This window comes from Podarcis pityusensis (assembly GCF_964106645.2).
Source record: "Podarcis pityusensis genome assembly, chromosome: 5".
NCBI lineage: Eukaryota > Metazoa > Chordata > Lepidosauria > Squamata > Lacertidae > Podarcis > Podarcis pityusensis.
The window spans coordinates 77,608,264-77,633,718 of NC_138032.1; the positions used below are offsets into that span (position 1 = coordinate 77,608,264).

Below are 25,455 nucleotides of genomic sequence, written 5' to 3' on the forward strand. Positions count from 1 at the left end.
TTGCAATCTGTTTTAGTTCAAGCTTCTTGCTACTTGTGCTTTGGAGTAAATCCTACTAAAATTAGTGGGGCCTCCAGGGACACATTGAACTGAACTGTAAAGATCAAAAACATTTCCATATTAGTTTCCAAACTATGTTCATTTCCGTCCAAGTTCCCATTCAATACACAGCTTGCAACCTTTACCAGGTTTAGATTTTTACTTGAGAACTAGGCGCAAGTATACATTTGTGCATTTCCTAACAGAGAATAACCACAGATGTCCATCATGTGTTCTTTTGCAAGACCACACATGATGACTGGTCATTATTCTCCATATTACCAGTGTGTTCCCTACTTTGTGCTTAAAAGCTTCAGCGTGGGTTTTGTGTGTTTTAAACACAGTTTTTAAAAAAATTTCACCATCTTAACGTGTGCTGGACTGTGCAATTCTGTATGAGAAGGCATCAAACCTGCCGACAAGTTGTGTGTGTCTGTATTTTCACCTGTATGGCGCTGTCCTGTTATGTGTTGTATGTTAAGAAACTTGGATTTCCTCTGAAGTTCCCCTTCTAAATATGGGATTTAATAGAAGCTGGTGGAATAGGAAGAACCATCAAGAGGATTTGGCTGGTTCACACATGCATGTGCTTTACACTACGTCTCACCACTTGTTTCCGCAACACTCGATGGCTTGCAGTTGACCGTGTGAATGGATTCCAACAAAAAGTAAGGAGACCCCGCTGGATCAGTCCAGCATCCTGTTCTCACAGTGGCCAACCAGTTGCCTTTGGAAAACCCACAAGCAGGATCTGAGCCCATAACACTCCATACACCCCCACCATTTCAGGCTACTCATGTTCAGATGCATCACTGCCTCTGCTGTGGACTATTGTGTTGGAAGGAAGGTTTTGTGGTTTTGAATGTTCATTCTGCATTTTAACTCTGAGATGGTTCATTCACACACGTAGGTCATCCATTCATGTTGCCGTTACCACCACAATTGATGTGCATGTATGAACCAGCCAATCTACAGGCAGAAGCTAACATGAAAACATCCAATGGCCCGATGTAAGGTTTTGTTGTGCAACTGTCACATAATATGATAGTAGGCTGCTTTTGAAGGCCAGTACAAATGTTTGGGTCTGTTGTGAAGTATAAGATATTATTTTTTTGCATAGTGTTCTGTATAAAATCTAATGGCTCATATGAATTCTGGTACATCAGTAATAATTCTAAAACCACATGAAGGGCTGTCAAAACAGCATTTTCACACTTTTATATATATATATATATATATATGTTGGTAACTTACTGATGATCCTGATAGCTTTTTTCAAAGCTCAACAAGGTATAGAGTTTGAATTCTGTCCTGGGCTGTGGACAGAATTCCTTCCATGTGTGGGCACTTAGAATCCAGATAGAATCTACAAAACATACTGGGTAAGAAACAGGGATTGTCCTTTGTGTGAAACAGGGAAAGGAGAGTTGGTAAATAACTTACTTGATTTTTCCTCCTGCAGCTTTTTTTGTTCACCTTCGCTGGAACACACTCCTGCAATTAATAGATGTTTCATACATAAAGTAATCATTTGATACAGCTAACTGGAATATATAGAAATGAAGTCAATGTATATGCTCAGTCAGTTTATCCTTCATTCAGAGAGTGTTGTAATCTCTAGGAATGATATCTTAACACCTTTAAAACTCTTGAAGTCTTTTAAAAAAAAACAAAAACCCAATTTTCCTCCCCTCTTCTCTTCCTCCTCCTCTCTACCTCTGTTTCCCCTCCTTTTTCTTCCAACTCCTCATTTTATTGTTTATTCCACCCCCCAATAGCCCTTCAAGACTAATCATTTTGGTTAAGTGCAACCAACTGCTCTAAACCACCTTAGTTTATCGTCATAGTTTGCCCTTATGATCATTTAACTATGACTTGGTTTGCATAAGTTTACTATCATCTAATGCTGATCAAGGAAGCTGGGATTTGTGGTCCTATAACATCTGGAGGGTCACAGGTTCCCCATCCCTGGTCGATGTGTTTACACAAAACTGATGCCTGTGATATTCTTACACCCAATTGTTTGGCATATATACTTTTGTATTTTCCATGCAAACCAGTAAGATGGAACAGCAACTCCTGTTATTTTAGGGGGACACCCATAACATCTGTGAAATAGAATGTGTGGCACTTTAGAATAGTGGGTTTTTGGTGGGCAGAACAACTTGGAGGGGAGCCGAACCCTGAAATATCTGTGAACAGGCAAAAATACACACTAGTGATTCAAACTAGAAAAGGTTGCAGAAGATCCATCAGGATAGCTTTCAATGGGAAGTTCAGTAATGGCAGACAAGGAAACCTGGCCATTGGCGAGGTTCTAGAGCTAGCAAACAGGCAGGATGAGCATGTCAAGGGACCACTAATTGGATTTTTGTACCTTCAGAAAACCATGTTTCTGTCAAAGTTCAGGAGAACCTGCTCATATCTCCTCAGGTTCTCTCAGGGCTTAAACAATCATTAGAACACTGCGAAAGGAACTCTGTGGATCTGTTGTCGTAAATCCTGCTTATTAATGGCACTCCTGTAATCTAGATTGTGGGGAAGCGGTCAGATCCTGGCACAGGAGTGTTTTTGCTGGTCACGAGCTGAACAAGGCCAGGTCCCAATGCCAGCACAAGGGCACCAGATCGTCGATGTTGGGGTTTGATGTGGTGCACCACAGCACTATGCAACTGGACTGTACAAACTGAATCAGGAAAATCACATGCTGAAGTTCTTGTTAGGCTACACCATTTGGACTGCAGGTGGAGAATCACATTTGAATGCTCACCCACCCCTGTATAACAATAAAACTCCCTGCATATAGAAAATGAGCATGTCGGGAGATGGCTGAGATAGAACCCTTCATAGTGCCATAACAGGATGACTTAAGCAATGAGTGCAGTTCCACAAAGGGAGACCACCATGTGCAAACTCTGCCTCTTGAAGGGTGTTTGCTAGTGGAGGGAGTCTGCATAGGTTGTAAAGTTCTGCTGAGGGCAAGTGGGCTTCCGCTTTACATCACAGGGCTCATTCACACAATTCTCCATGTAATTATATTTGCACATTCATAACTATGTAGGCTTAAGAAAGGTTCATGTGAACTGTAAAATATACTCGGAGTCGAGAGTGGATTTCATGCTCTTTATTCAGCTCATAGTGGTGAGGAGGAATGAATGTTCCCCCAAAATATCTGCTTTATATACATTATTTACACAATGGGCTGCATGTGATTTGCTAGTTCTGGGATTCTCCTGTAGGCCAATCAGGTTGTGGATTTACTTTCACCTGGAGCTGGATTGGGCAGCTCCTGCGGACCAATCATACTGCTGCACTGTTCTAGGACCAATCAGACTGCTGCATTTTGGATCCTATTCAACTCAGTACATAACAAACTGGTTGATACACATATGAAGCAGTAACCAATTCAGTGACAGCCCAAGTGGGGGAAAGGGTATTTAGGGAGATTCACTTGTTGTGTGGGGCCTATATCCACTTGGCAACGCATGTATCTGTCTGTGGTTGTATCGGAGTTAGAAGCAGAGGTGAGGGAAGGAAGAGTTTTTGAATTTGCTCCAGCTCTAACCTATCTGTGCATATAGAAGTACCCGCCCCCCTTTGCACATGTTAGCTGCTTTCAACAGCTTGCTAAAGTTTTGTACTCTGTGTTTCCTCCCAAACAGGGACACCAACTATAGGGGGCAAAAGGGGCTTGAGCCCCCACAATATTTTTGGACAGGGGGCCGAGCCCACCCACCCCCCAATATTGAGGGGGGCTGCCACCCCCTGCCTCCAATGGGCAAGTGCTGGCTCACCAGGTGGGGGACACCAAGGGCAATTTTCACCCTCTGTGCTCCTTGCCACCGATGGGCTGGCCTGCTTTGTGGGGGCGGGACAGGTCATGTGACACCTGGCCCCCTCAATGTGGGGGGCAGCAAGTCGGTGCCCCTGCTCCCTAGAGCTTGTGTAGCCAGGCCTGCAAGGATGCAGAATTGCTGTTGGCCCCAGAAAACCCTTTTGGTGATCCCGTCCCCGATATCGTCTCTGCATTTTTCCCAGCAAAAGTGGCTGCTGATCTGTCCCATGTGCATCGCCCAGTTCACACTAACCTTTTTTTGCCCCCATTCTGAAATTTGGCTATGGGACCCAGTCCAACGAGAACGCCGAATCATTTCGCCTCAGCTCTAACTGTGGCCTCAGCTTAACAAGCATCCTAAATACGGTGATTTTTAAAGTCGTGCTTCAAAATTACCTGACAGTAATTTTGCTCGCCTCTTTGTATGTATGTATGTATGTACCTTTCGGGCCCGAGCAAAACAGGTCTTGGCTTTGTTAAAAGAAAAAATAGCTTGCAGCTTTTAAAGACGCAACCTTGTTTTATCCCATTTAACTTTGATCAGTACCCCTGTTGAGCATGCGCCAGTGTCTACCAGCTGCGCCCCTTCTGCTGTGCCGCCTGCTTCAGCCAATCAGCCCTCTGCTGCCGCTCACAGTGCCGCTCATCAGATGACCCTGCCGTCAGCCGCGGCCACTTCCATGGTGCACGACTCCATCTCGTCTTCTTGCCAAAGGTAATACTTTGTGCCTGTTTGCTTCACCTGTTGGCTTAGATGTGTGTAACATGGTTGGGAAGAGAATGAGGAGGAGTGGGGAAAGAGAGGAAGAAAACGTTCTCTTGGAGGATACTGGGGGGAGATAACTATTTACCAAATTATCTGTAAGATTTATGAAGTGCTTAAATCAAAGCACATTCTGAGCAGAGTACGTAATAAAACCATAGATGAAACACATTTAAAATCCACAAAACGGATTAAAAATATATACCCAGAACAATCATCAAAAACACACAGATAAAATCAGTAAAACCAAAACAGGTAACTAAATTACCGTATTTTTCGCTCTATAAGATGCACTAGACCATAAGACGCACCTAGTTTTTGGAGGAGGAAAACAAGAAAAAAAATATTCTGAATCCCAGAAGCCAGAACAGCAAGAGGGATCGCTGCACAGTGAAAGCAGCGATCCCTCTTGCTGTTCTGGCTTCTGGGATAGCCACATGAAGCCTCTTCAGGGCAGCAGGATGAAGGCTCTCCCTGCCCTGAAGAGGCTTTGCTGCACAGCGATCCCTCTTGCTGTTCTGGTTTCTGTGATAGCTGCACAGCCTGCATTTGCTCCATAAGACGCACACACATTTCCCCTTACTTTTTAGGAGGGGAAAAGTGTGTCTTATAGAGCAAAAAATACAGTATATGTCTGTGTAGGACAGGCCTCGTTGGCTTGGCATAGACATTTCTGTGAGCAAGGAAAAATTATTTGAAAGCAATTTAGATCCAGAGCAACAAAACAAATCAGAGGGGCTTGAAATTCTCTTTCTCCCCAAGTTCAGCAGATGCAATGGGAAAACACAGAGCTGATGAAAATAAGTGGACACTGACCCATTAAGTAACCAGGACAGGAGATTTTTGTAGAAGTGGAATATAAGTAGTAAACCCATTTGGGGTTGTTGTTTTTTTAAAAAAATTGTAACTTCAGTGTTATCTGCTTCCAAGGCGGATAACTGAAATAACAGCAACTGGTGAGGTATGAGGGATATATTGCATGGCAGTTCCAGCAAGAAATTGTTAATCTAAAAGCAGCTGGTTCCTATGAGGACTGTAAATATGTACCTTATTTTTCGCTCTATAAAACGCACCAGACCACAAGACGCACCTAGTTTTTGGAGGAGGAAAACAAGAAAAAAAATATTCTGAATCTCAGAAGCCAGAACAGCAAAAGGGATCGCTGTGCAGTGAAAGCAGCAATCCCTCTTGCTGTTCTGGCTTCTGTGATAGCTGCGCAGCCTGCATTCGCTCCATAAGACGCACACACATTTCCCCTTACTTTTTAGGAGGGAAAAAGTGAGTCTTATAAAGCAAAAAATACAGTATGTTTTTCCCTATAGGGATAGTGCTCAAGTAGTGTTCACAGCAAACCTAAGAGAGAAGGGCTGTAGCTCAGTAGCACAGCATCTGCCTTGCATGAAGATGGTCTCAGGTTCATTCCACAAGTGGGGTTTGACATGTCCCCTGTCTGAAACCCTGGAGAGCTGTTGCCAGTCAGTGTAAACAAAACTGAGCTAGATGGACCAATGGCCTGAGTTGGTAGGTAGCAGTTCCTATCCTAAGCATGAAACACCATTGCACACACAGAACTTCCCTTCCAGCCTTCTCTTCCACCTGCTGTATCAAGCAGGACTTCAGCTGGAACTGGCCACAAACAAGGGGAAACAATGTACAGTGGTACCTCGGGTTACATACGCTTCAAGTTACATACACTTCAGGTTACAGACTCCGCTAACCCAGAAATAGTGCTTCAGGTTAAGAACTTTGCTTCAGGATGAGAACAGAAATCGTGCTCCGGCAGCGCAGCAGCAGCAGGAGGCCCCATTAGCTAAAGTGGTGCTTCAGGTTAAAAACAGTTTCAGGTTAAGTACGGACCTCTGGAACGAATTAAGTACTTAACCCGAGGTACCACTGTACTCGCCAGGTGGGAGGTGCAGGAGAAGACCTGACCATGTTGCTTGGCTCACCCCACATTCACCACAAGCACATTTTGAGTCTGGATGGAAAAGAATCTATCTCACACCACACACCAAAGGCCATGTGAACTACTTTCTAATAAAGTTATCCTGTCCTGTTGATCTCACACCTGACATCTGGATCCTGCTCCCCTGTTGCACAGTAAGGGAACAGCCATGATATGTCCTGAGCCATAAGAGCAGTGCTTCACAAACCTGGAATTCCAGCTGTTTTGGACTACAGTTCCCATCATCCCTTGTCCTGCTAGCTAGGGATGATGGTAGTTGTAGTCCAAAAACAACTAGAGACCCAAGTTTGGGAAACACTGCATTCGAGTTTTTTGGAGAGCCAAACAATAGCGCTGTACCAGCTAGGGCCTTTCTCTAGTTGAATCATTCATAATCATTCTAACCCTTAGTCTTGACCCCACATGTGCTTTTTTCTCCCTTGTAATGTCAGGCGTTCAGTCATAGTAACAAATGTCTTCTGACATTTACTGAAAGTTGATACTAAACAGCAGTGCTTTTTTCTGGGGGGACGCTGGGGTACACATACCCCTGAAAATTTTGTGAATCTTTGTACGTTTGTCCATTTACTGTATTTATTTTTCCCAATTTGAACTATAAAATGGTGATTTTCTTGAGTCAAAATGAGAGTGCCCCTAAACATTTTTTTTGGGGGGGGGGGGGAGCACTGCTTAACAGTCCTGAAACAGAAAAATGAGAACACCCATGTGGGCTAATAATCAATTGGCTTTAAATGCAAGGCTTTAATGGACTTCCTGAGATTGAGTGTACTAAATAGGTTTTGACTCAGCATCAGTTAAACATACGCCCGTGGAAAGGGAATCATGAATTTAAGAAACTTTAATCTTTTTTTACAATATTGACATCCTTAACAAACCTTGCGCTTTTTTTTTTTTTAAACCTGGAAACCATGCACAGTCAGACTTGCCCAGTTCTCTCAGATTATTCCAAATTTCAAACCTATTTTCCATTGCATTAAAAAAAACACACCAACTTTTGTCTTTTTTTTATTTAGCGTCAGTCACCAGTCTTCTACTTCCATCACCTGCCAGTCCAAAAAGAGGTATAAAGTGCGCCGCCTTTGTGCAGATGCTAATCAGTTAGTGCGCTGCTTTCCGTTTGCCAGTTGATGGTTAGCAAAGCATTAATCTAAATAATTTTCTCATTCTCAGCAGTGGTTTTCCTTTTCTCTGACAACTAATAGTTTCCAACTGTACATGCTGTCTAAACCTGCTGCAGTCTGCCGCAGATGCAATCACAGTTGCTTTCAGTGTTGCTGAGCTGTTCTTTGAAACTGTCACCAGTATCTAAACTGTTCTCTTAAAAAAAAAAACCACAGTCCCTCATCAACGTTTTAACTTTCTCCAGCAGAAATGCCAACTGATACATTCCTACAGCTGACCTAACTTTGCTAAAAAACCTTTTATATTAATGAAGCAGTGGGCTTTTCTTTCTCTCTCTCTCTCTTTCTTTCTTTCTCTCTCTCTCTCTTTCAGGAGCCTCTTCGTCACTGCAAATTCTAATCCGCATTCCTATTTTGGCTGTATTGCTGAATGTTATCTTTTTTATTATATGAATTGTGATGCTGGGAGTTTTTGTCTTTGTATAACACCGTTTTTCTCCCTTTTTAATTTTCTTGAGGAAATGTACATTTCCTATATAAACAGTGCAGTCGTACCTTGGAAGTCAAACAGAATCTGTTCCGGAAGACCATTTGACTTCCAAAACGTTTGAAAACCAAAGTGCGGCTTCTGATTGGCTGCAGGAAGCCGTGGAAGCCCTGTCGGATGTTCGGCTTTGAAAAATAGTTCACAAACTGGAACAGTCACTTCCGGGTTTGTGACGTTCAGGAGCCAAAACTTTTGGGAACTAAGCTGTTTGACTTCCAAGGTACGACTGTACACTGTAACCTAATTTATTACACTAAAAAAAAAAAAAAAATTAAAATTACACTATGTAATTAAGCAATATATGACACCCTTACAGCTAGACGGCTCTGAGGGTGGTTTAAAAAAAAATGAGTCTATTTACCTGTGTAGAGGTTCGGTTGTGTAACAAACTGCCCTTTTGACCCCTGTCTGGACAACTAAATGGCCCTGGCAGTGACTACAGAAGCTGCCCACCTTTATTTTATACTAAGTGCAATACCTTGTTAGTTGTTGATCTGAAGTCTGCCAGGTACTGCTTCTCATCCAGTTGCCACCCCACCCCCACCCCCACCCCCAGTGCAAAAAGAGAGGGTAGCTTCAAGGTCTCTTGGTCAGAAACATCCTTTACTTCCACTCTGAAAGGGAGCCTGCCAATGTCTTCAATCTGAGCAAAGTGCAACTGCAGCAGGATGTAGCCTGACATTCCCTGACCAAACTGCTGGAGTGGGGTGCAGCTTAAATGGCCTCCATCCAGTATACCTGAAGGAGCATCTCCACCCCCACCATTCAGTCCAGACACTGAGGTCCAGCACCGAGGGCCTTCTGGCGGTTCCCTCACTACGAGAACCAGGGAACCAGGCAGAGGGCCTTCTCAGCAGTGGCATCCGCCCTGTGGAACACCCTCCCATCAGATGTCAAGGAAATAAACAACTATCTGACATTTAGAAGACATCTGAAGGCAGCCCTGTATAGGGAAGTTTGTAATGTTTGATACTTTATCGTGCTTTTAATATTCTGTTGGGAGCCTCCCAGAGCAGCTGGGGAAACCCAGCCAGATAGGTATGGTATTAATAATAATAATATTATTAATAATAACAAAAACAACAACAATTCGACACCAGGAAGGAGATGGCTACTCTAGATCTTCCTTGGTGGCTTCACTGTTCCCACTGAAATGAGTTCAGTTGAAAGGGCTCCCCCCACTCCACTTTAAGAAACTCTATTGTAACTACTTTAAATCACCGTCTCCCATGTGCACCATACGTGACATTCCCAAGTCAGTGAACCAGCAAGAACAGTCACAAGGCAAGCTCGGTTGGTAGAGCATGAGATTCTCAATGTCAGGGTCATGGGTTTGAGCCCCACATTGGGCAAAAGATTCCTGCATTGCAGGGGTTGGACTAGATGACCATTTGGGTCCCTTCCAACTCTACTATTCTATGAAATGCACCCCATCTTTACCCATCTTCCCTGGAATCTGAAGCAATGGACCATTTTCCCCATTGAAATCTCACCTTTTTCTATGGGGCTCGCCATATTTAGCAGCCCTAAGAGTTCCCGATGTAATGTTTTGCAGATGTACTAAGAGCAACCTAATGTCTCTCCTTTATTAAATGTGTTTTCAACCCAGTCTTTTAAAACACCAGCATTAGAAGTACTGAGTTTTAAGGTAACAATCTCTCCCTCCTTGCCTCTGGAACTTTCTGGTAGGCTCTCACAACGTTCTATGGAAGCCACCATTCAACAGATGCTTCATCGGTCTTAATCCTGTGGTATATATGCATGAATTGCTCACAGCTTTGCTTTGGTTTTAGAGGCCCAGGCCAATCTTACACATCAGCTCCAGCTTCCCACAGCCCTGCTCCTTACCCAGGCTACAGCGAAGCCCCGGCTCCTGCCTCAAAGCCCAGAGTTGTCACCACTGCCAGCATCAGGCCTTCGGTCTATCAGCCAGGTAAGGAGATGCGGACTGCTAACACAAGGGGCTGCCTTTTGCTACATCAGATACTACAGAGCAGTGTTTCCCAAACTTGTGTCTCCAGCTGGTTTTGGACTACAACTCCCATCATTCCTAGCTAACAGGACCAGTTGTCAGGGATGATGGGAATTGTAGTCTAAAACCAACTAGAGACCCAAGTGTGAGAAACACTGGTAGAGAGCTTGCTTAGAAGGCGTTATCAACATAGTGAGTCAGGTACTTGACTGGTCCACAACTCACATTTTCGGTGATTTTTGTTTACTTTCCTATCTGCTGCCTTTCTACTGATGCAGATAAGGTCATTTACAGTTTAAAATAATGGCAGATAAGCATGGTATAAAAGTGGGGGGGGCAGGGGAGGAATGAGGAAAATAAGAACATTCAGTACAAATTCATACAACATGTTTCAAAACTGGGGAAATGACCAGGTTTACTGAGGCAGACAGTTCTGGGAAGGAGGGAGCCAAATGGCAATTGGTCTGAGCCAAGCCAATGGAATGGGCCTTGTTTTTGGCTCTCCTTTGGAAGCAGACAGGTGAAATTGTTTTTTTTTATTATTATTAAGTATTTTGCATTCCCCTTTTCAGTGCTATTTTTCTAGAAAAAGAGGTGCCAGAACTCTTTTTGGATGAAGTGCGGTATACAAATGTAATACATTATTATTATTATTATTATTATTATTATTATTATTATTATTATATTATCAGGAGCTCAGAAAGAACAGCCAGGGAATGTTGCTGTTGCCTTGCCTTGCCCTGTTGACAGGGTTGGGAGGATTTTCTTGACATCCTGGGTGTCTTGCCCATATCCCTCTAGGCCAGCCTTTCTCAACCTTGGGTCCCCAGATGTTGTCGGACTACAACTCCCATCATTCCTAGCCGGCATGACCAGTGGTCAGGGATGATGGGAATTGTAGTTCAATAACATCTGGGGACCCAAGGTTGAGAAAGGCTGCCTAGTCCTTCACTCCCCCCCCCTTCCATTTTTGTGCCTACAGGACATCCGTTCCACTGATAGAGACAGCCAGTGATTAGAGTGTTGGACTGTGGGGAGACCCAGGTTCAACTCCCACTCCACCACAATGCAAACTGTACAAACATGGGCCAGTCACGTTCTAGTAGTATATAGTTACCAGATTTTTTTCAATGAATCTGGGGACACTTTTTTTTTTTTTTTTTTTTTTGATGCTGAGTAGCAACAGGGAGTCAGTAGTGTTGGATGGTGAGGCAAAAAACTCTGGGCCCAAGCACACATGCATATTGTATAAAGGTGCTAAACCCTTCTTTTGCACCCTGTGAAACATAAATGCGCAGAGTTTTATTAAAAACTGGACAACAGTGTGCCGCCTGCCCGTGACTCCTGAGCCTTCCCCGATCCCCTTCCCCCTTTGTTTTGACAGATCAGGAGAGTCATGGGCGGGCGACCATTGCCCAGGAGAGGCCAGCCTGATAGTGCAAATCTGTCTCCGGACAAATTCCGTCCCCGGAATGTCCCTGGGAAACGTGGAAGTGGCAGCCTCAGCAGCCCGTAGCCAGCCTGGTAGCACAGTTGGCTCTGGCTGGCTTCAGGAGCTGCTTGCTGCCATAGTGCTGGGGAAATGGCGGGTGCCACGGCAGCGAGCAGCTCCTGAAGCCAGCCAGAGCCAACTGCACTACCAGGCTGGCTCCGGGCTGCTGAGGCTGCCACTGCCATGTTTCCCGGGGACAGATTTGCAAATCTGGGGACATTCCGAGGACGGAATTTGTCCGGGGACAGATTTCCAATTCAGGGACTGGATCCGGGAACCGGGGACGTCTGGTAACCCTATAGTAGTATAACCTACCTCACATGGTCATGGTGAGGATAAAATGGGGAAGGGGAGAACTGTGAAGGCCACCTTGAGCTCCTTGAAAGGAAGAGGGGGACGTGAAAATAACATAAAAATAGCAGCTTTACAGGCAACAGCTGAAAATCTGCCTTGAAATATAAATGCTCTTATGCTTCACTTCAAATGATTGCTGTGGCTCCTTGGTGGTATCGAATTGCCAGTAAGAATTCTTACATAGCTTAGCAATCGTTTGATGTCCTTTGGTTTACTTTAAAATAAAACAAGACACCCTCAGCATGCTTTGGGGAACCTAATCACTTTTTCAGAAATCTGTCGTAGGATTGCAGGTTGCCGTTTCCAAATCCAGTCACAAGGTGGCAGGATGCCCTAGTTCTTTTTCCAGTTTTGTCAGAACGCTGAGCAATCTACAGACTGGCTGCTATTTCAACTCCCAGGCAGCAGGACTGCAGCAGATTCAGATGTCAGGAGTGGGCCTGACATGCTGTCAGAAAGAGGTGACAGTCCCTTTCAGCCCTTTCCCTGGAGGTGGGTCGCTGTCAGGAAAGACAAGCAACTCCACTGTACTGCAAGCAGCTTCTTGGAAGAATTTGAGAAGCTACTTGCAATACAGTATGAGAAGCTGCCAGGAAAAGGAGGGGAGGATCCCATAAGCCTTTGCACTCGTCTGAACGGGCTCCGGTTGCAGATGTGCAGGCGGTCTCGTTCCGTAGGTAGCTATGCGTATTTCTGGCCAGGCTGAAATTGATACTTAAAACAAAAATAACTCTGGAGTCATTTTGAAATGAGCTTGTGATCCCCCTCCCCCTTATTATCTGTCTTGTTAATAGCATACACTCCAACATTTCTGAAGAAGAAATTAGGACACACACACCCCGACTAGCCCTTTGCCACTGCACTGCTTGCATCCTTGCACCCCCCAAAATCCACTGCCAAAGCTTACCCACCCACTGCCTTGCCAACTCAAGTGTGTGCATGCCCCGCCACTGCACAGCACCCCACACTGCCGCACACCCGCCACTGTGGCCACAAACACATGAGGAGGGCCACAGCGGCGTACTTCTGGAAGTGGCGCTCTATTTCAGGAAGAAGCAGCCCTCCTTGTCCGTGTGTGCCGGCCAGCAGCGGCAAGGTGTGGAGCCAAAGCACACGTCTTTTGGTTCCGCACTCTTTTGGTCCCCCTTGGCTGAAATGGCAGGACACTCTGGGATTGAATCAAAAGCGAGGGTGGCTTCTGTAATTCCAGGATGTACCCGTAAAAATGGGACAGTTGGAGGGCCTGTAACAAGAGAGTTAGAATTTTAGTTAGTGTTTCAGCAGTTACATTTAACTTACTGTGTTTTTATTGTTGTTAATATGCCGTGCTTTAACCTGCCTTAGGGTTGTGAATCAAAAGAGGGTGCGCTAGAAACTGAAATAATAATAATAATAGGATAGATGAACCTCACTTAAGGCCCTAGGTGGGGATCATATTTTAAAGTGTTCTCTTACCTATTTATTTTTAAAACCTCACTGAAAGCAGGAAGCTAGGACAGTCAGGATCACGTTGGGCTACAACCTTTCTCGCTCGCTTGCTTACTTGCTAGCTTTTTATTTATCGGGTATTTTTCCTTACATGGGGGAGCATTAAAAATGGCACTCCCTCACCTGCAGCCCTAATATAATTCGTTCCAGCCATCCTGTCACATGTATAAACCAAACTGACTTTTCTGCATGGGGGCAGCCTGAGACGCTGCCGTTACGTGCGAGAGGACAGTACCATCCAGGTACCCCCATGTCTGAAATGCTTTGAAGTGAGAGAATTTGAAAGTAAATTAGATATGTAAAAAAAGAAAAGAAAAACCACCCATCCTGTTTTGCAGTTCTCAGCAAACTTACCTGGGAGTAGATAAAAGAGAAGAAAAATATTTAAGCCAAAAAATCCACTTACCTGTGAGTAAGTCCTACTGAACACAGTTGGCTTACTTCTGACTAAACTTGCTGAGGGGTTGCACTGTATAATTAGAATGTAGGAGATCCTTCTTCAAAGATAGATGATAGGTAGATTGATAGATGATAGATAGATAGATGATAGATAGATAGATAGATAGATAGATAGATAGATAGATAGATATAGATAGATGATAGATAGATAGATAGATAGATAGATAGATAGATAGATCGATAGATCGATAGATAGATAGATGATAGATGATAGAGATATATAGATGCAGCTAAAGTGGAATGGGTCTAACTCTAAAGGACACTTTGCTATGCAAGAGCACTTCATACAGGAATGTGTTCCTTACAGGTCCTTGTGTAGCCAAGTTTAGGCTGCTGGGCCTTGGAATGCTCAGAGAACAAAGGCATTTGTCATAGTCAATAGCAACACTATTCTCCCAGTTAAAACATTAACCAGAAACCAGGAGCTTCTGCACGGAATCTGGCAGTCTGCTCCACAATGTGATGGTTTGTCAAGACTGAGCCAGGGGCAGCAGTCAGAGGTGAACCAATGAATACAAAAAAGCACACATGAGCAAGGAAGAGCTCATAGCGCAGGCAAGAGGCCAGCTGACCCAGGAAGCCTTTCATAACACTTCTGGTTTAATGCCCAGCCTGAGTGGGTGGGGCTAGTTTGGAGTTTGAAAATACGCCACATAAAATGCAATAATTGGGGTTGCCATATTTTGAAGAGCAAAAAAAGAAGACCCATTTGCCGACTTCTACTTTTAACTGTTGATCGCTATGACGGCTCTCATTTTAAAGGTAAAGGTAAAGGGACCCCTGACCATTAGGTCCAGTCGTGACCGACTCTGGAGTTGCAGCGCTCATCTCGCTTTCTTGGCCGAGGGAGCCGGCATTTATCCGCAGACAGCTTCCGGGTCATGTGGCCAGCATGATTAAACTGCTTCTGGCGAACCAGAGCAGCGCACGGAAACGCCGTTTACCTTCCCGCAGGAGTGGTACCTATTTATCTACTTGCACTTTGGCATGCTTTTCAACTGCTAGGTTGGCAGGAGCAGGGACCGAACAATGGGAGCTCACCCCATCGCGGGGATTCGAACCGCCGACCTTCTGATCGGCAAGTCCTAGTCTCTGTGGTTTAACCCACAGCTCTCATTTTACATACCCATGAAAACTTCCAGGACGTGTCCTGGAAAAAGAGGACACGTGGCAACCCTTTTCTTAGGATGTGGATAGGCGTGATGAGGCCATCTCTTCTCCCCCTCGCATAGTTACTCAGATGACCAAAGTTTGTCAAGGCTAGGCCTGAAAGTTGGGCTCTCTCTCCCGCACTAGGAGTGCCATTTAGATAGTCCCACCCCTCACCCCATTTAAAATACATTCATTTTAAAAAACACTTTAAATATATTTGTGTGCACATTCTCATACCCTCCAACATTTCTCTGATGAAAATAGGGATGTTCTCTTCCATAATAATAATAATAATATTTTTTTTTATTTATATCCCGCCCATCTGACTGGGTTGCCCCGGCCACTCTGGGTGGCTTCCAACATATATAAAAACATAATAAAACATTAAACATTTTTTTAAAAAACCTTCCCTATACAGGGCTGCCTTCAGGTGTCTTCTAAAGGTTGTATAGTTACTTATCTCCTTGACTTGGGGGTCGCATAACTCCATACCCTCCAACATCTCTCCAGTGAAAACAGGGTCATCCTAAGGAAAAGCGGGACATTCCAGGATCAAATCAGAAACCAGGATGGCTTCTGTAAATCCAGGACTGTCCCTGGAAAATAGGGACGCTTGGAGGGTCTGCGTTCTACTTTCAAAGTACATTCTTTCTCTCAGAGAATTCTGGGCTCCATAGTTTGTTTAAGTGTTGCTAGGAAATGTAATTGTGAAAAGTAAACTCCAGTGCCCAGAATCTGAGGGAAATAATGTGTTTCAAATGAGCTCTAAAGGCATAGCATGTACACAGGCCAAGGGAGAACCTACACACACACACACACACACACACACACACACACACACACTGCATGCACGTAGAGCTGTTTTCACAGGATCCAGAACCCTGATTTTCTTTTTCAGGGTTTGTGGTTGTGGAAAGGGAACCCTTTGTGTGCACACCTCTGAAATGGAACACACTTGGGTGGAGAGCAGGGGCTGCTGCCATGATCCTGCTCCTTCCTCCACCCCCGACGTTGAATAGGGGATCCACACTGTGGTGTATATATAAATGACACAATGAGATATAGGTATGATTTCATGTTGTTCAAATGAGTGAGCACTGATTCTTGGAGGTGATGGCAGGGAGGGAGGGGAAACCAGGAACGCTACCAACTCAAGAAAATCACATTGTTTAATTACAGAGCGTGGAGGTGGGAGGCTTTTGAACTTGGCAATTAGAGATGAAATATCGCCCTCTAATTTTTACTGACTTAATAAATACCATGAGACATAAATAGCAGGGCCCTGGGGCTTAGGGTGATTGTGATGGGGGGCAGGCGGGCAGGGGATTTGATTCAGATATCTTTAAACTCTGTTTACCTTTACAGCATGAAAAAGATGAAGCCTGGAGCTAAGGTGGAGGGTGCCTGCTTACGAAGCAGGGATATTTGTAGTTGCTGCTGGGGAAATGGGGAGCGGAAACCAAACAGAAGGGGTTTTTGTTTTTAAAATATGGGCAAGAAGGAAGAACAGAGCGTGAGACAAGATTTTATTGGGTGCCCATCAAGAATGCTTATCTAAAACAAGCTTGTTATTGACAGAGCAAGAATCAGACTTGGCACATGTACACACCGTGCCTTTAAAGCACATACAAAGCACATGGCTTCCCTCAAAGAATTCTGGGCATTGTAGTTTACTCCCCCCCTCCACACACAGTTACAGCTGCCAGTAGCCCTTAACAAACTGCAGTGCCCAGAATTCTTTGAGGAAAAGAACGTTTTCCAAATGTACTTGAAAGCTACATCTACACACTATACCTTTAGTTCTCAAGTTAAGAAACCTGCTCTGTGTTGTTGATACCACTGACTGTATTAGAATTCGGCAGTCTTTTCTCTCTCTCTCTTAAGGGCTGTGTTCCCTCTGGGCTATTCCATTGGGAGGGGTGCAGACCTGAGCAGTGAGCAATGCTGTAGCAAAAAGTGGGCACTGTCATCTTTCCTTCTTTCCTCCCTCCCTTCCTCTTTCTCCTTTTTTCCCTTACTCACACATTCACACCCTTCTCCCTCCTAATAAAACCCCCATTCTGTCTCTCTTTCTCTCTCTCTCTCTCTCTCTCTCTCTCTCTCTCACACACACACACACACACACACACACACACAAACCCTCTCTCTTTTTCTGTTTCTTTTTGTCTCTCTCCTCCCTGCCCGCTACACCCTTTTTCCCTCTCCACCCTAGCTGAGCAGGCTGCCACAGAAGAGGACAGGTGGCTCTTGCCAGAGGTCCAAGCTGATCATCAGAAGGCAGCTTCTGAAATTAAGCCTGGTGCCTGGGTTAGATGGTGTTAGAGAAGAATTAGACACATTCTCTCAAAGCATAGGTCCATCTCAACAGCTATTACCCATGACAGTGAAATAATAATAATAATAATAATAATAATAATAATAATAATATATTTATTTATACCCCGCCCATCTGGCTGGGTCCCCCCAGCCATTCTGGGTGGCTTCCAACAAAACACTAAAATACAATAACCTATTAAACATTAAAAGCTTCCCTAAACAGGGCTACCTTTAGATGTCTTCTAAAAGTTTGGTAGTTATTTTTCTCTTTGACATCTGGTGGGAGGGCGTTCCACAGGGTGGGTGCCACTACCGAGAAGGCCCTCTGCCTGGTTCCCTGTAACTTGGCTTCTCGCAGCGAGGGAACTGCCAGAAGGCCCTCGGCGCTGGACCTCAGTGTCCGGGCAGAACGATGGAGGTGGAGACGCTCCTTCGGGTATACTGGACCGAGGCCGTTTAGGGCTTTCAAGGTCAGCACCAAGACTTTGAATTGTGCTCGGAAATATACTGGGAGCCAGTGTAGGTCTTTCAAGACTGGTGTTATATGGTCTCGGCAGCCGCTCTCAGTCACCAGTCTAGCTGCCACATTCTGGATTAATTGTAGTTTCCGGGTCACCTTCAAAGGCAGCCCCACATAGAGCGCATTGCAGTAGTCCAAGCGAGAGATAACCAGAGCATGCACCACTCTGGCGAGACAGTCCACGGGCAAGTAGGGTCTCAGCCTGTGTACCAGATGGAGCTGATAAACAGCTGCCCTGGACACAGAATTGATCTGTGCCTCCATGGACAGATGTGCGTCCAGAATGACTCCCAGGTTGCGCACCTGGTCCTTTAGGGGCACAGTTACCCCATTCAGGACCAGGGAGTCTTCCACACCTGCCCGCCTCCTATCCCCCCAAAACAGGACTTCTGTCTTGTCAGGATTCAACCTCAATCTGTTAGCCGCCATCCATCCTCCAACTGCCTCCAGACACTCACACAGGACCTTCACCACCTTCACTGGTTCCGATTTGAAAGAGCGGTAGAGCTGGAAATAGAACTTCCATGTTCAGGGGCAGCCTACCAGGGATAGCCAACAGCAGAGAGCTGTCGCTGCCCTAACTTGTGAGCTTCCCAGGGACCGCTGGGCGGCTGCATTTGGAAACAATGACCCCAGCCAGCATCTCCCACCTGAAGTGGGGCAGTCCAGTAAGAAACAACATCACAGGCATCTGCTGATCCTATAGCTCAGCTCTCTTGATTTGCACGGCCAGGAGTGAGTTGTCAGAACGCAACTGAACTGCTATGGCCGTAGTTCAATGCACCCCATGAAAACACATGCCTATCTAGCAAGAGTGCAAGGAGAATGAAAGCATGGCTAATCAATAGATGGGGGAAGGGTTCATTCATAGAATGACTGCGCCAGGTAAGGCTGGCAGAGCCCCTTGTCCAAAACCCTTCAGGGCCTCTGCTAGTTCCCGTAGTTGCAGATGGATCCAAAGGCTGACTCGGTTTAAGGCAGCTTCCTATGTTTTTATGGAGTGGAAGGGAGGAAGAGATCCTGATTCCTTGGTGCCTGCAAAGGGTTAATTGCTGCTGCCTATTTTACGCCCTGGGCATTACAGCTGTTTGTGAATGGAGGCATTATACCTAAGGCGGAGCATAATATTAGAGCCCAGCACAATGGGGGCATTCTCAAAAGGCAGCTGGATTTCAGGAGGGACCCTATGGATTGGTGTGCAGGGATGTATGTATGTATATATGTATGTGGGAGGGAGGGAGGGAGGGAGGGAGGGGAGAGGTCAGGAAGCCACCAAACAATACCACAGCTGTGCGTCAAGAAGTACTAGGGAATTTAGCTGCGGCCAGCAGATCAGATCAAGTTCACACTTTGGAAAAGTGAGCAGTCTTGGAAGGGAACCAGCAACAAATGGGGGGAGGGGGGAGCAGGGAGGTCTGGTTGGAGGTAGTGCATTTCAGGAAGAAAGGCAAGCCCCAAGGCTTTTAATAGAAGTAGAGAGGGACGTTAAGGGGAGGGGGTAAGAGTCAGGAAACAGAGTTATGATGGAGACAAAAATACTTTCCATTCCTGGGTGGGGGGGAATGGGGAGTCCCTGCAGCTGTCCTCCATTCAAAAGAACTATGCAGTGCAATGCATGAGAACTGTGAGTTGCAAGCCTGTCTTTCTGGGGAATTTGCCCAGACACGTTTCTTTCTGGAGGAAGAAAAAAGTTGCTGTTTTGTTGGTTGCACAGGAACACAAAGCTTCTGTCCGGATCAGAGGAATCAAATTGGAATAAAGCTGCTGGCACCATGCGCGTAGCCAAGTGGGGGGAGACAGGGGAGACTGCTGCCCCCCCCAAAAAACCAGTAAAAATAAATACAAAGCAATACAAATCTGAGGTTCTGCCCCCTAGCAAAAGCCTGCCCCCCCCCCAACACAAAGCCTGGCTATGCCCATGTCTGTCACCCTTTTTCAATTACAGTTGGCCAAGGTGTTGTTTTTTGTGTGCGTTTTCTACAGTGCTGGCTGGCACCTATTGGAACTGGTAGGGTGGAAGACAGGGAGACCACCAGTAGGTGGCACCAGAGCCAATGCCAGGCAGATCCAAGCTTTAGCCCCCCTCCCCCTCCCTACCAAGTTATATAATGGCAACATTGAGACAGGAGGAGGATGAGGAAGCAAAACAGCCAATGCCATACTCTAGACTGGATATAAATAAGGAGCCAGAAAGGCAGGGGCTGGCTGAGGTTCCGCCTTCACCCTAACCAGTCTCCAACGAGACTGCGCACACATTTGCCCACCTACCTGAATTAAGCCCCCTTGAAGCAGTGGGTCTTAACTTCTGACTGCACCATAGGCCACCACAACCCAAGGACTTTCCATATTTTGCTGCAGCAGATAAGAAAAGTCCTTCAGGTTTTGCATTTATCCAAATGCACTGGATGTATTTACTCCCTCCATCCTCCCTGAATAAAACCTTGCTGCTGCTGCTGCTGCTGCTGCTGCTGCTGCTGCAATGTTACTGTAGGTGACCTTGATAATCATGGCCAAACCGAGACTCTGCTTTTATCGTTGATTTGGCTCCAGAGACTGGGGCTTATCTGATATCCTTGGATCAGCTGCGCAGCACTTGATTTGTGATAATGGGCTGGGCGGCAGTTGGGGTCACCTGAGGCCGTTGTGGCTTGAAGGAGGTTCTGGTCAATACTGCGGCTTGCAATAGCGAAAATAAAGGCAGCTGAATGAACACTGTTTCCTTTCCTTAACAGCAGCTCCGGCGCCAGCCCCAGTGCCTGTACATACCCAAGCTCGAAGCCAAGCGGAGCCTTCAAGCCGTCCTCCCTGGATCACGGACGACTCCTTCTCCCAGAAGTTTGCTCCGGGGAAAAGCACCACCACTGTCACCAAGCATATCCTGCCACGGGGGGCTCCGGTGCCACCCCCGCCAGCCTCGGCCCCCACGTACCCGCCTCCTTCCATCCCGGCCTCTTCCCAGGCTCCAGCAGTTGCCCGGGGAACGATTCAGAGGGCTGAGCGTTTCCCAGCCAGCAGCAGGACTCCGCTGTGCGGACACTGTAATAGCATCATCAGGTATGCCAGTGGGACTCTTCTGAGGGAGGGGGAATGGGAAAGCATCACATCGCAGAGCAATTTAGACCAGTGGGCCAGGATTCCTGTGAGGTTGAACAGGGCTTTGGCCATGAAGATCAGGAACAGGGAGGGAGCTTCCCTTAAGACAGGAGGAAAGATGTGTTGCTGCTGCTGCTGACGACACACTGCTATTTCTCCCTGGACTCACAAACTAGGCCTTGGCCATGTGCAGCCAGCACAAGCTTTCTGGAAGGTTGACTTAAGGAAGGGCTAAAATACTTGTCGAACACACAGTCATGTAGAGATATGATGATAGAACTGGTGTGGCAGCTACAATCTGTAGTGGAAGGATCTCTGGAAGACAGTACAGTCGTACCTCGGAAGTCGAACACCTTGTGAGTCGAACATTTTGGCTCCCAAACGCAGCAAACCCAGAAGCGAGTGTTCCGGTTTGCGAACGTTCTTTGGAACCTGAATGTCCTACGTGGCTTCCGATTGGAGCTTCCTGCAGCCAATCGGAAGCCACGCCTTGGTTTCTGAACATTTTGGAAGTCAAACGGACTTCTGGAATGGATTCCGCTCGACTTCCGAGGTACGACTGTATAAAGCTAGCTTTCCCTCCCTGATGGGCAGCAAAACTGGGGTGCACTAAAAAACCTGGATCAGGCAGGATGAAGAAGGAAAGCAGGCTTGAAAAGGACTTTTGAACAAGGATCTCTGCTTCAGCAAGCAGGACCCTGGAGGAGGAGAAACAGAGGGCTCCTCCACACTTCCCCCCCCCCCCAGGAAAACCCACTGTTTACTGTTGAATCGGAGCAAGCATCAATCAGGTTTTCTCCAGAGTGATATCTGCTCTGATTTAGCACTAAATAGGAAGTTTCCTTGGGGATAGCGGGGGGGCAAAGGCAAAACTGCTTGGACCCATTCCTAGTAAGCACGACACAAGCAGAAAACCGCTCAGGCACATGCTTTATAGGCATGGGACAAGGGGGCATGTGGACAAGCCCTGAAGGAGAGCCCTGAAAAGGACCTCTGAACCCTTAGCAGCAAGCAGGGACCCAGAAGTGCAAAAACCAGAGGCAGTGAAGGAAAAGCAGGGGAAGATGATGGAGTCAGACCCTGGATTCTGGCTGTCAGCAGGAGGGATTTTCAGCAGCAAAGTGACCCAGCAGCAAGAGTGGTACCACACAAAGGAAACTGGAAGTGGTCTTAGAAGCCCAGTTTTTAGACCTTTTGGGGGAAGGTGTCCTTCCTTCCTAGACAGCCTTTAATTTCCTATGCCTCTTTTCACTCTGCATTTATGGTCAGGATGCTCCCCACCCTGATAAGATTGTCTTCTGCAGAAGCAATTGGTGTTAGTCACTCTGATTAAATTTGGCCTTGGGGCACACTGTTGCAATGGGATTTTGACTGGATTTTGCCCAAAGCTAAGCTCTATGCACAAGGCAGACAACATCTTCTCTGTTAAGGTGATCCATGGAATTGATCACCTTTCTCATGCTGCTGCTGCTGCTGCTAGTCTCCTTACCTTGCAAAGGAAACCACGCTGAAGCCATTGAAATAATAATAATAATTCATATAGGCCATGGGTAGGCAAACTAAGGCCTGGGGGCCGGATCTGGCCCAATCACTTTCTAAATCCGGCCTGCAGATGGTCCAGGAATCAGCGTGTTTCTACATGCGTAGAATGTGTCCTTTGATTTAAAATGTATCTCTGGGTTATTTGTGGGACATAGGAATTTGTCCTCCCCCTCCCCCCCCATATAGTCCGCCCCTCCCCCAAGGTCTGAGGGACAGTGGACTGACCCCCTGCTAAAAAAGTTTGCTGACCCCTGGTATAGGCCATACTGGAGTAGAATTTCTCCCATGCTTTTGTATCTAGCAGCCTGCCAGCATGGTAGAGAACCAAACAATTATTATTAGCGCTTTTGGGAAATAAGACTTATCTATGCATTGTCTATATTCAGTAGGAATATATCACCATCTGCCCTGTTCTTATGTACTCTTCAGAGCTGGTATGCATTCAAAACTAGGTACTTATATGCACTTAAGAATCACTAACGACAGTGGAAGCATATGCAGGGCACTTGAAAAATGTCACAAGGTGTCATTTCTACTTATCTAGTTGAGAGTACAAACTGTTCTTATCCAAGGCTGAATATAAAGAAACAGCATATTTAATTATGCCTACTTTATCTAATTCTCCTGATAGCAACACTAGGTCAGCGTCATTCAGATTTTTCAGCTTGGGGCATTTCTACATTACAGATTTGAACTTAGAAGTGATCCCTTCTTTGCAATGGCTTTTAGGAATCCTAGTTTGGGAGAGATGCTTGCAATATTTTAACAGACAATTCTGAGCAAAGGCTGTTGTGGCGCCTTAGGGTTTTCCTGCTCCAAGTATCTAGCGTGAAACTGCCATGCGCTCACTCACTTTTTAAGGGGCATCTACATGGCACCATCGCCGACGTGGGTGGCGCTGTGGATTAAACCACAAAGCCTAGGACTTGCCAATCAGAAGGTCGGCGGTTCGAATCCCCGCGACGGGGTGAGCTCCTGTTGCCCGATCCCTGCTCCTGCCAACCTAGCAGTTCGAAAGCACACCAGTGCAAGTAGATAAATAGGTACCACTGCAGCGGGAAGGTAAACGGCGTTTCCGTGCGCTGCTCTGGTTCTCCAGAAGCAGCTTAGTCATGCTGGCCACATGACCTGGAAGCTGTATGCCGGCTCCTTCGGCCAGTAAAGCGAGATGAGCGCCGCAACCCCAGAGTTGGCCATGACTGGACCTAATGGTCAGGGGTCCCTTTACCTTTACCTACATGGCACCATCACCCAGTCATTGTCGTCCTGCGTTTTCCCTGTGGTTCTTCTGTCTTTTCTTAGGCTGCAGGAAGTCTGACTTTTTTGAGAGAATGGAAAAGTAGTGCAATCTCCATGTGTGTAGATGCTCTTCCTTTGGTGCCCCTAGAGCCAGACCACCAAACAGAAGTCTTGGGCCTTGCTAAAACTTATGCCACAATAAATATATTAGACTTTAAGGTGCAAAAAGTCTCTTTTTGCTGCAACAGACTGACACAACTTCCCCTCTGGGAGGCGGTTTTTCAGGACCCCCATCAAACTGTCATTTCCCAGGATTCAGTGGGGAAAGCCAGAGCAAATAAAGTGATATAAAAGCAATGCGAGGTTGTTATATACAGCTAGATCTGTCCTTCGCATTTGTAATCTTTGGATGTTTCTGTCCTGAGATTTAAACGCTGGCTGTGTTTTACAGGGGTCCTTTCCTGGTAGCCATGGGTCGTTCTTGGCATCCCGAGGAGTTCTATTGCGCTTACTGCAAGGCATCCCTGGCTGACGTCGGCTTTGTTGAGGAGCAGAACAGTGTGTACTGTGAGCGTTGCTATGAGCAATTCTTTGCCCCTACCTGTGCCAGATGCCACACCAAGATCATGGGGGTAAGTCTGCAAGCAAACACAGCCAAATGCCAGAAGAAGATGTGTGGCAGAGTTCTGGCAGAGTTAGGCCTGCAAGGTAGCAGTCAAAAAGGATGGATTGTGACCTTGCCAGCAACTTGTCAGGCAGTTTCTGGGCCTGTCAACCTGAGGGTGCTGTCTTGGCTTCCATTTGGTTCAGTTTCTGATCAGGTTGTAAGTAGCACAGGCTGCCCATGACTGATGGTTTTTTCTTTAAGCCAGTAAGCAAACATGCCTCTGTTCGCAACCTGAATTTTGTTTGCTGTGAACTCCATAACTTAATCTAAGCTCATTTACTGGGTTGTTTTGCAACGCATTCATTAAAGTTAATTAAACTTGCTAACAGTGACTCACTAATGAGACATGCTACTGACCTAAATGATGGTGGGCTGTCGGCGCTAGGCGAAAAGGGCAGAGCATCAGATCAAATTGCATAATATCTGTGTAAGTATGAATTAAAAAGCTGAAAAGAGGAAGCATTTCCTATAGCACCACCTGCACATTTAAACAATTGCCTGACATGTAATTAGCTGTGGCCAGAGTGGTGCATAAATTACTCTGTGTTCTTTCTCTCTCTCTCTATCTCTCTCTCTCCCTCTCTCCCTTTTCTCTCTCATTTGTTAAAAACGCTCTCTAAAATGTGCACTTAACCTGGCTATTTTTATTGTGATAGAAAAGCAGCCATGCTGGACCCCAAGCTATGCCAAGTCAGATTTCTGCCCAAAGTCATCCCTCCTCTCCCCCTCCCCACCCGCAGAGCAGGGGGTTGGTAAGAAACTGGCCTGGGCTCCAGTTGAGACTGGGGTCCTCCATGGCTGCTGTCCAAAAGCAGGTCTCTAAAGCTTGCTCAGGGTCTTGGTCCATAACTGAAATCTCTTGCCCATCCTGGAAATACGAAATCATGTCT

General features: G+C 46.0%; 1 protein-coding gene across 15 annotated transcripts in view; it reads left to right on the forward strand.

Annotated features, from left to right (window-relative positions):
* Positions 1–25,455, forward strand: part of LDB3 (LIM domain binding 3) — a 147,401-nt gene that overhangs the window by 114,882 nt on the left and 7,064 nt on the right. For 6 of the 15 annotated variants that reach the window (XM_081004942.1, XM_081004934.1, XM_081004948.1 and 3 more), the window contains 5 exons: positions 4,419–4,589; positions 7,617–7,664; positions 10,065–10,204; positions 20,757–21,078; positions 24,350–24,530. In XM_081004942.1, coding sequence (XP_080861068.1) covers positions 4,419–4,589; positions 7,617–7,664; positions 10,065–10,204; positions 20,757–21,078; positions 24,350–24,530 — 862 coding nt within the window. Of the gene's footprint in view, positions 1–949; positions 1,014–4,418; positions 4,590–7,616; positions 7,665–10,064; positions 10,205–20,756; positions 21,079–24,349; positions 24,572–24,610; positions 24,762–25,455 lie in introns of those variants that run through there. The other 9 variants (XM_081004949.1, XM_081004937.1, XM_081004939.1 and 6 more) reach the window with 6 other exon arrangements.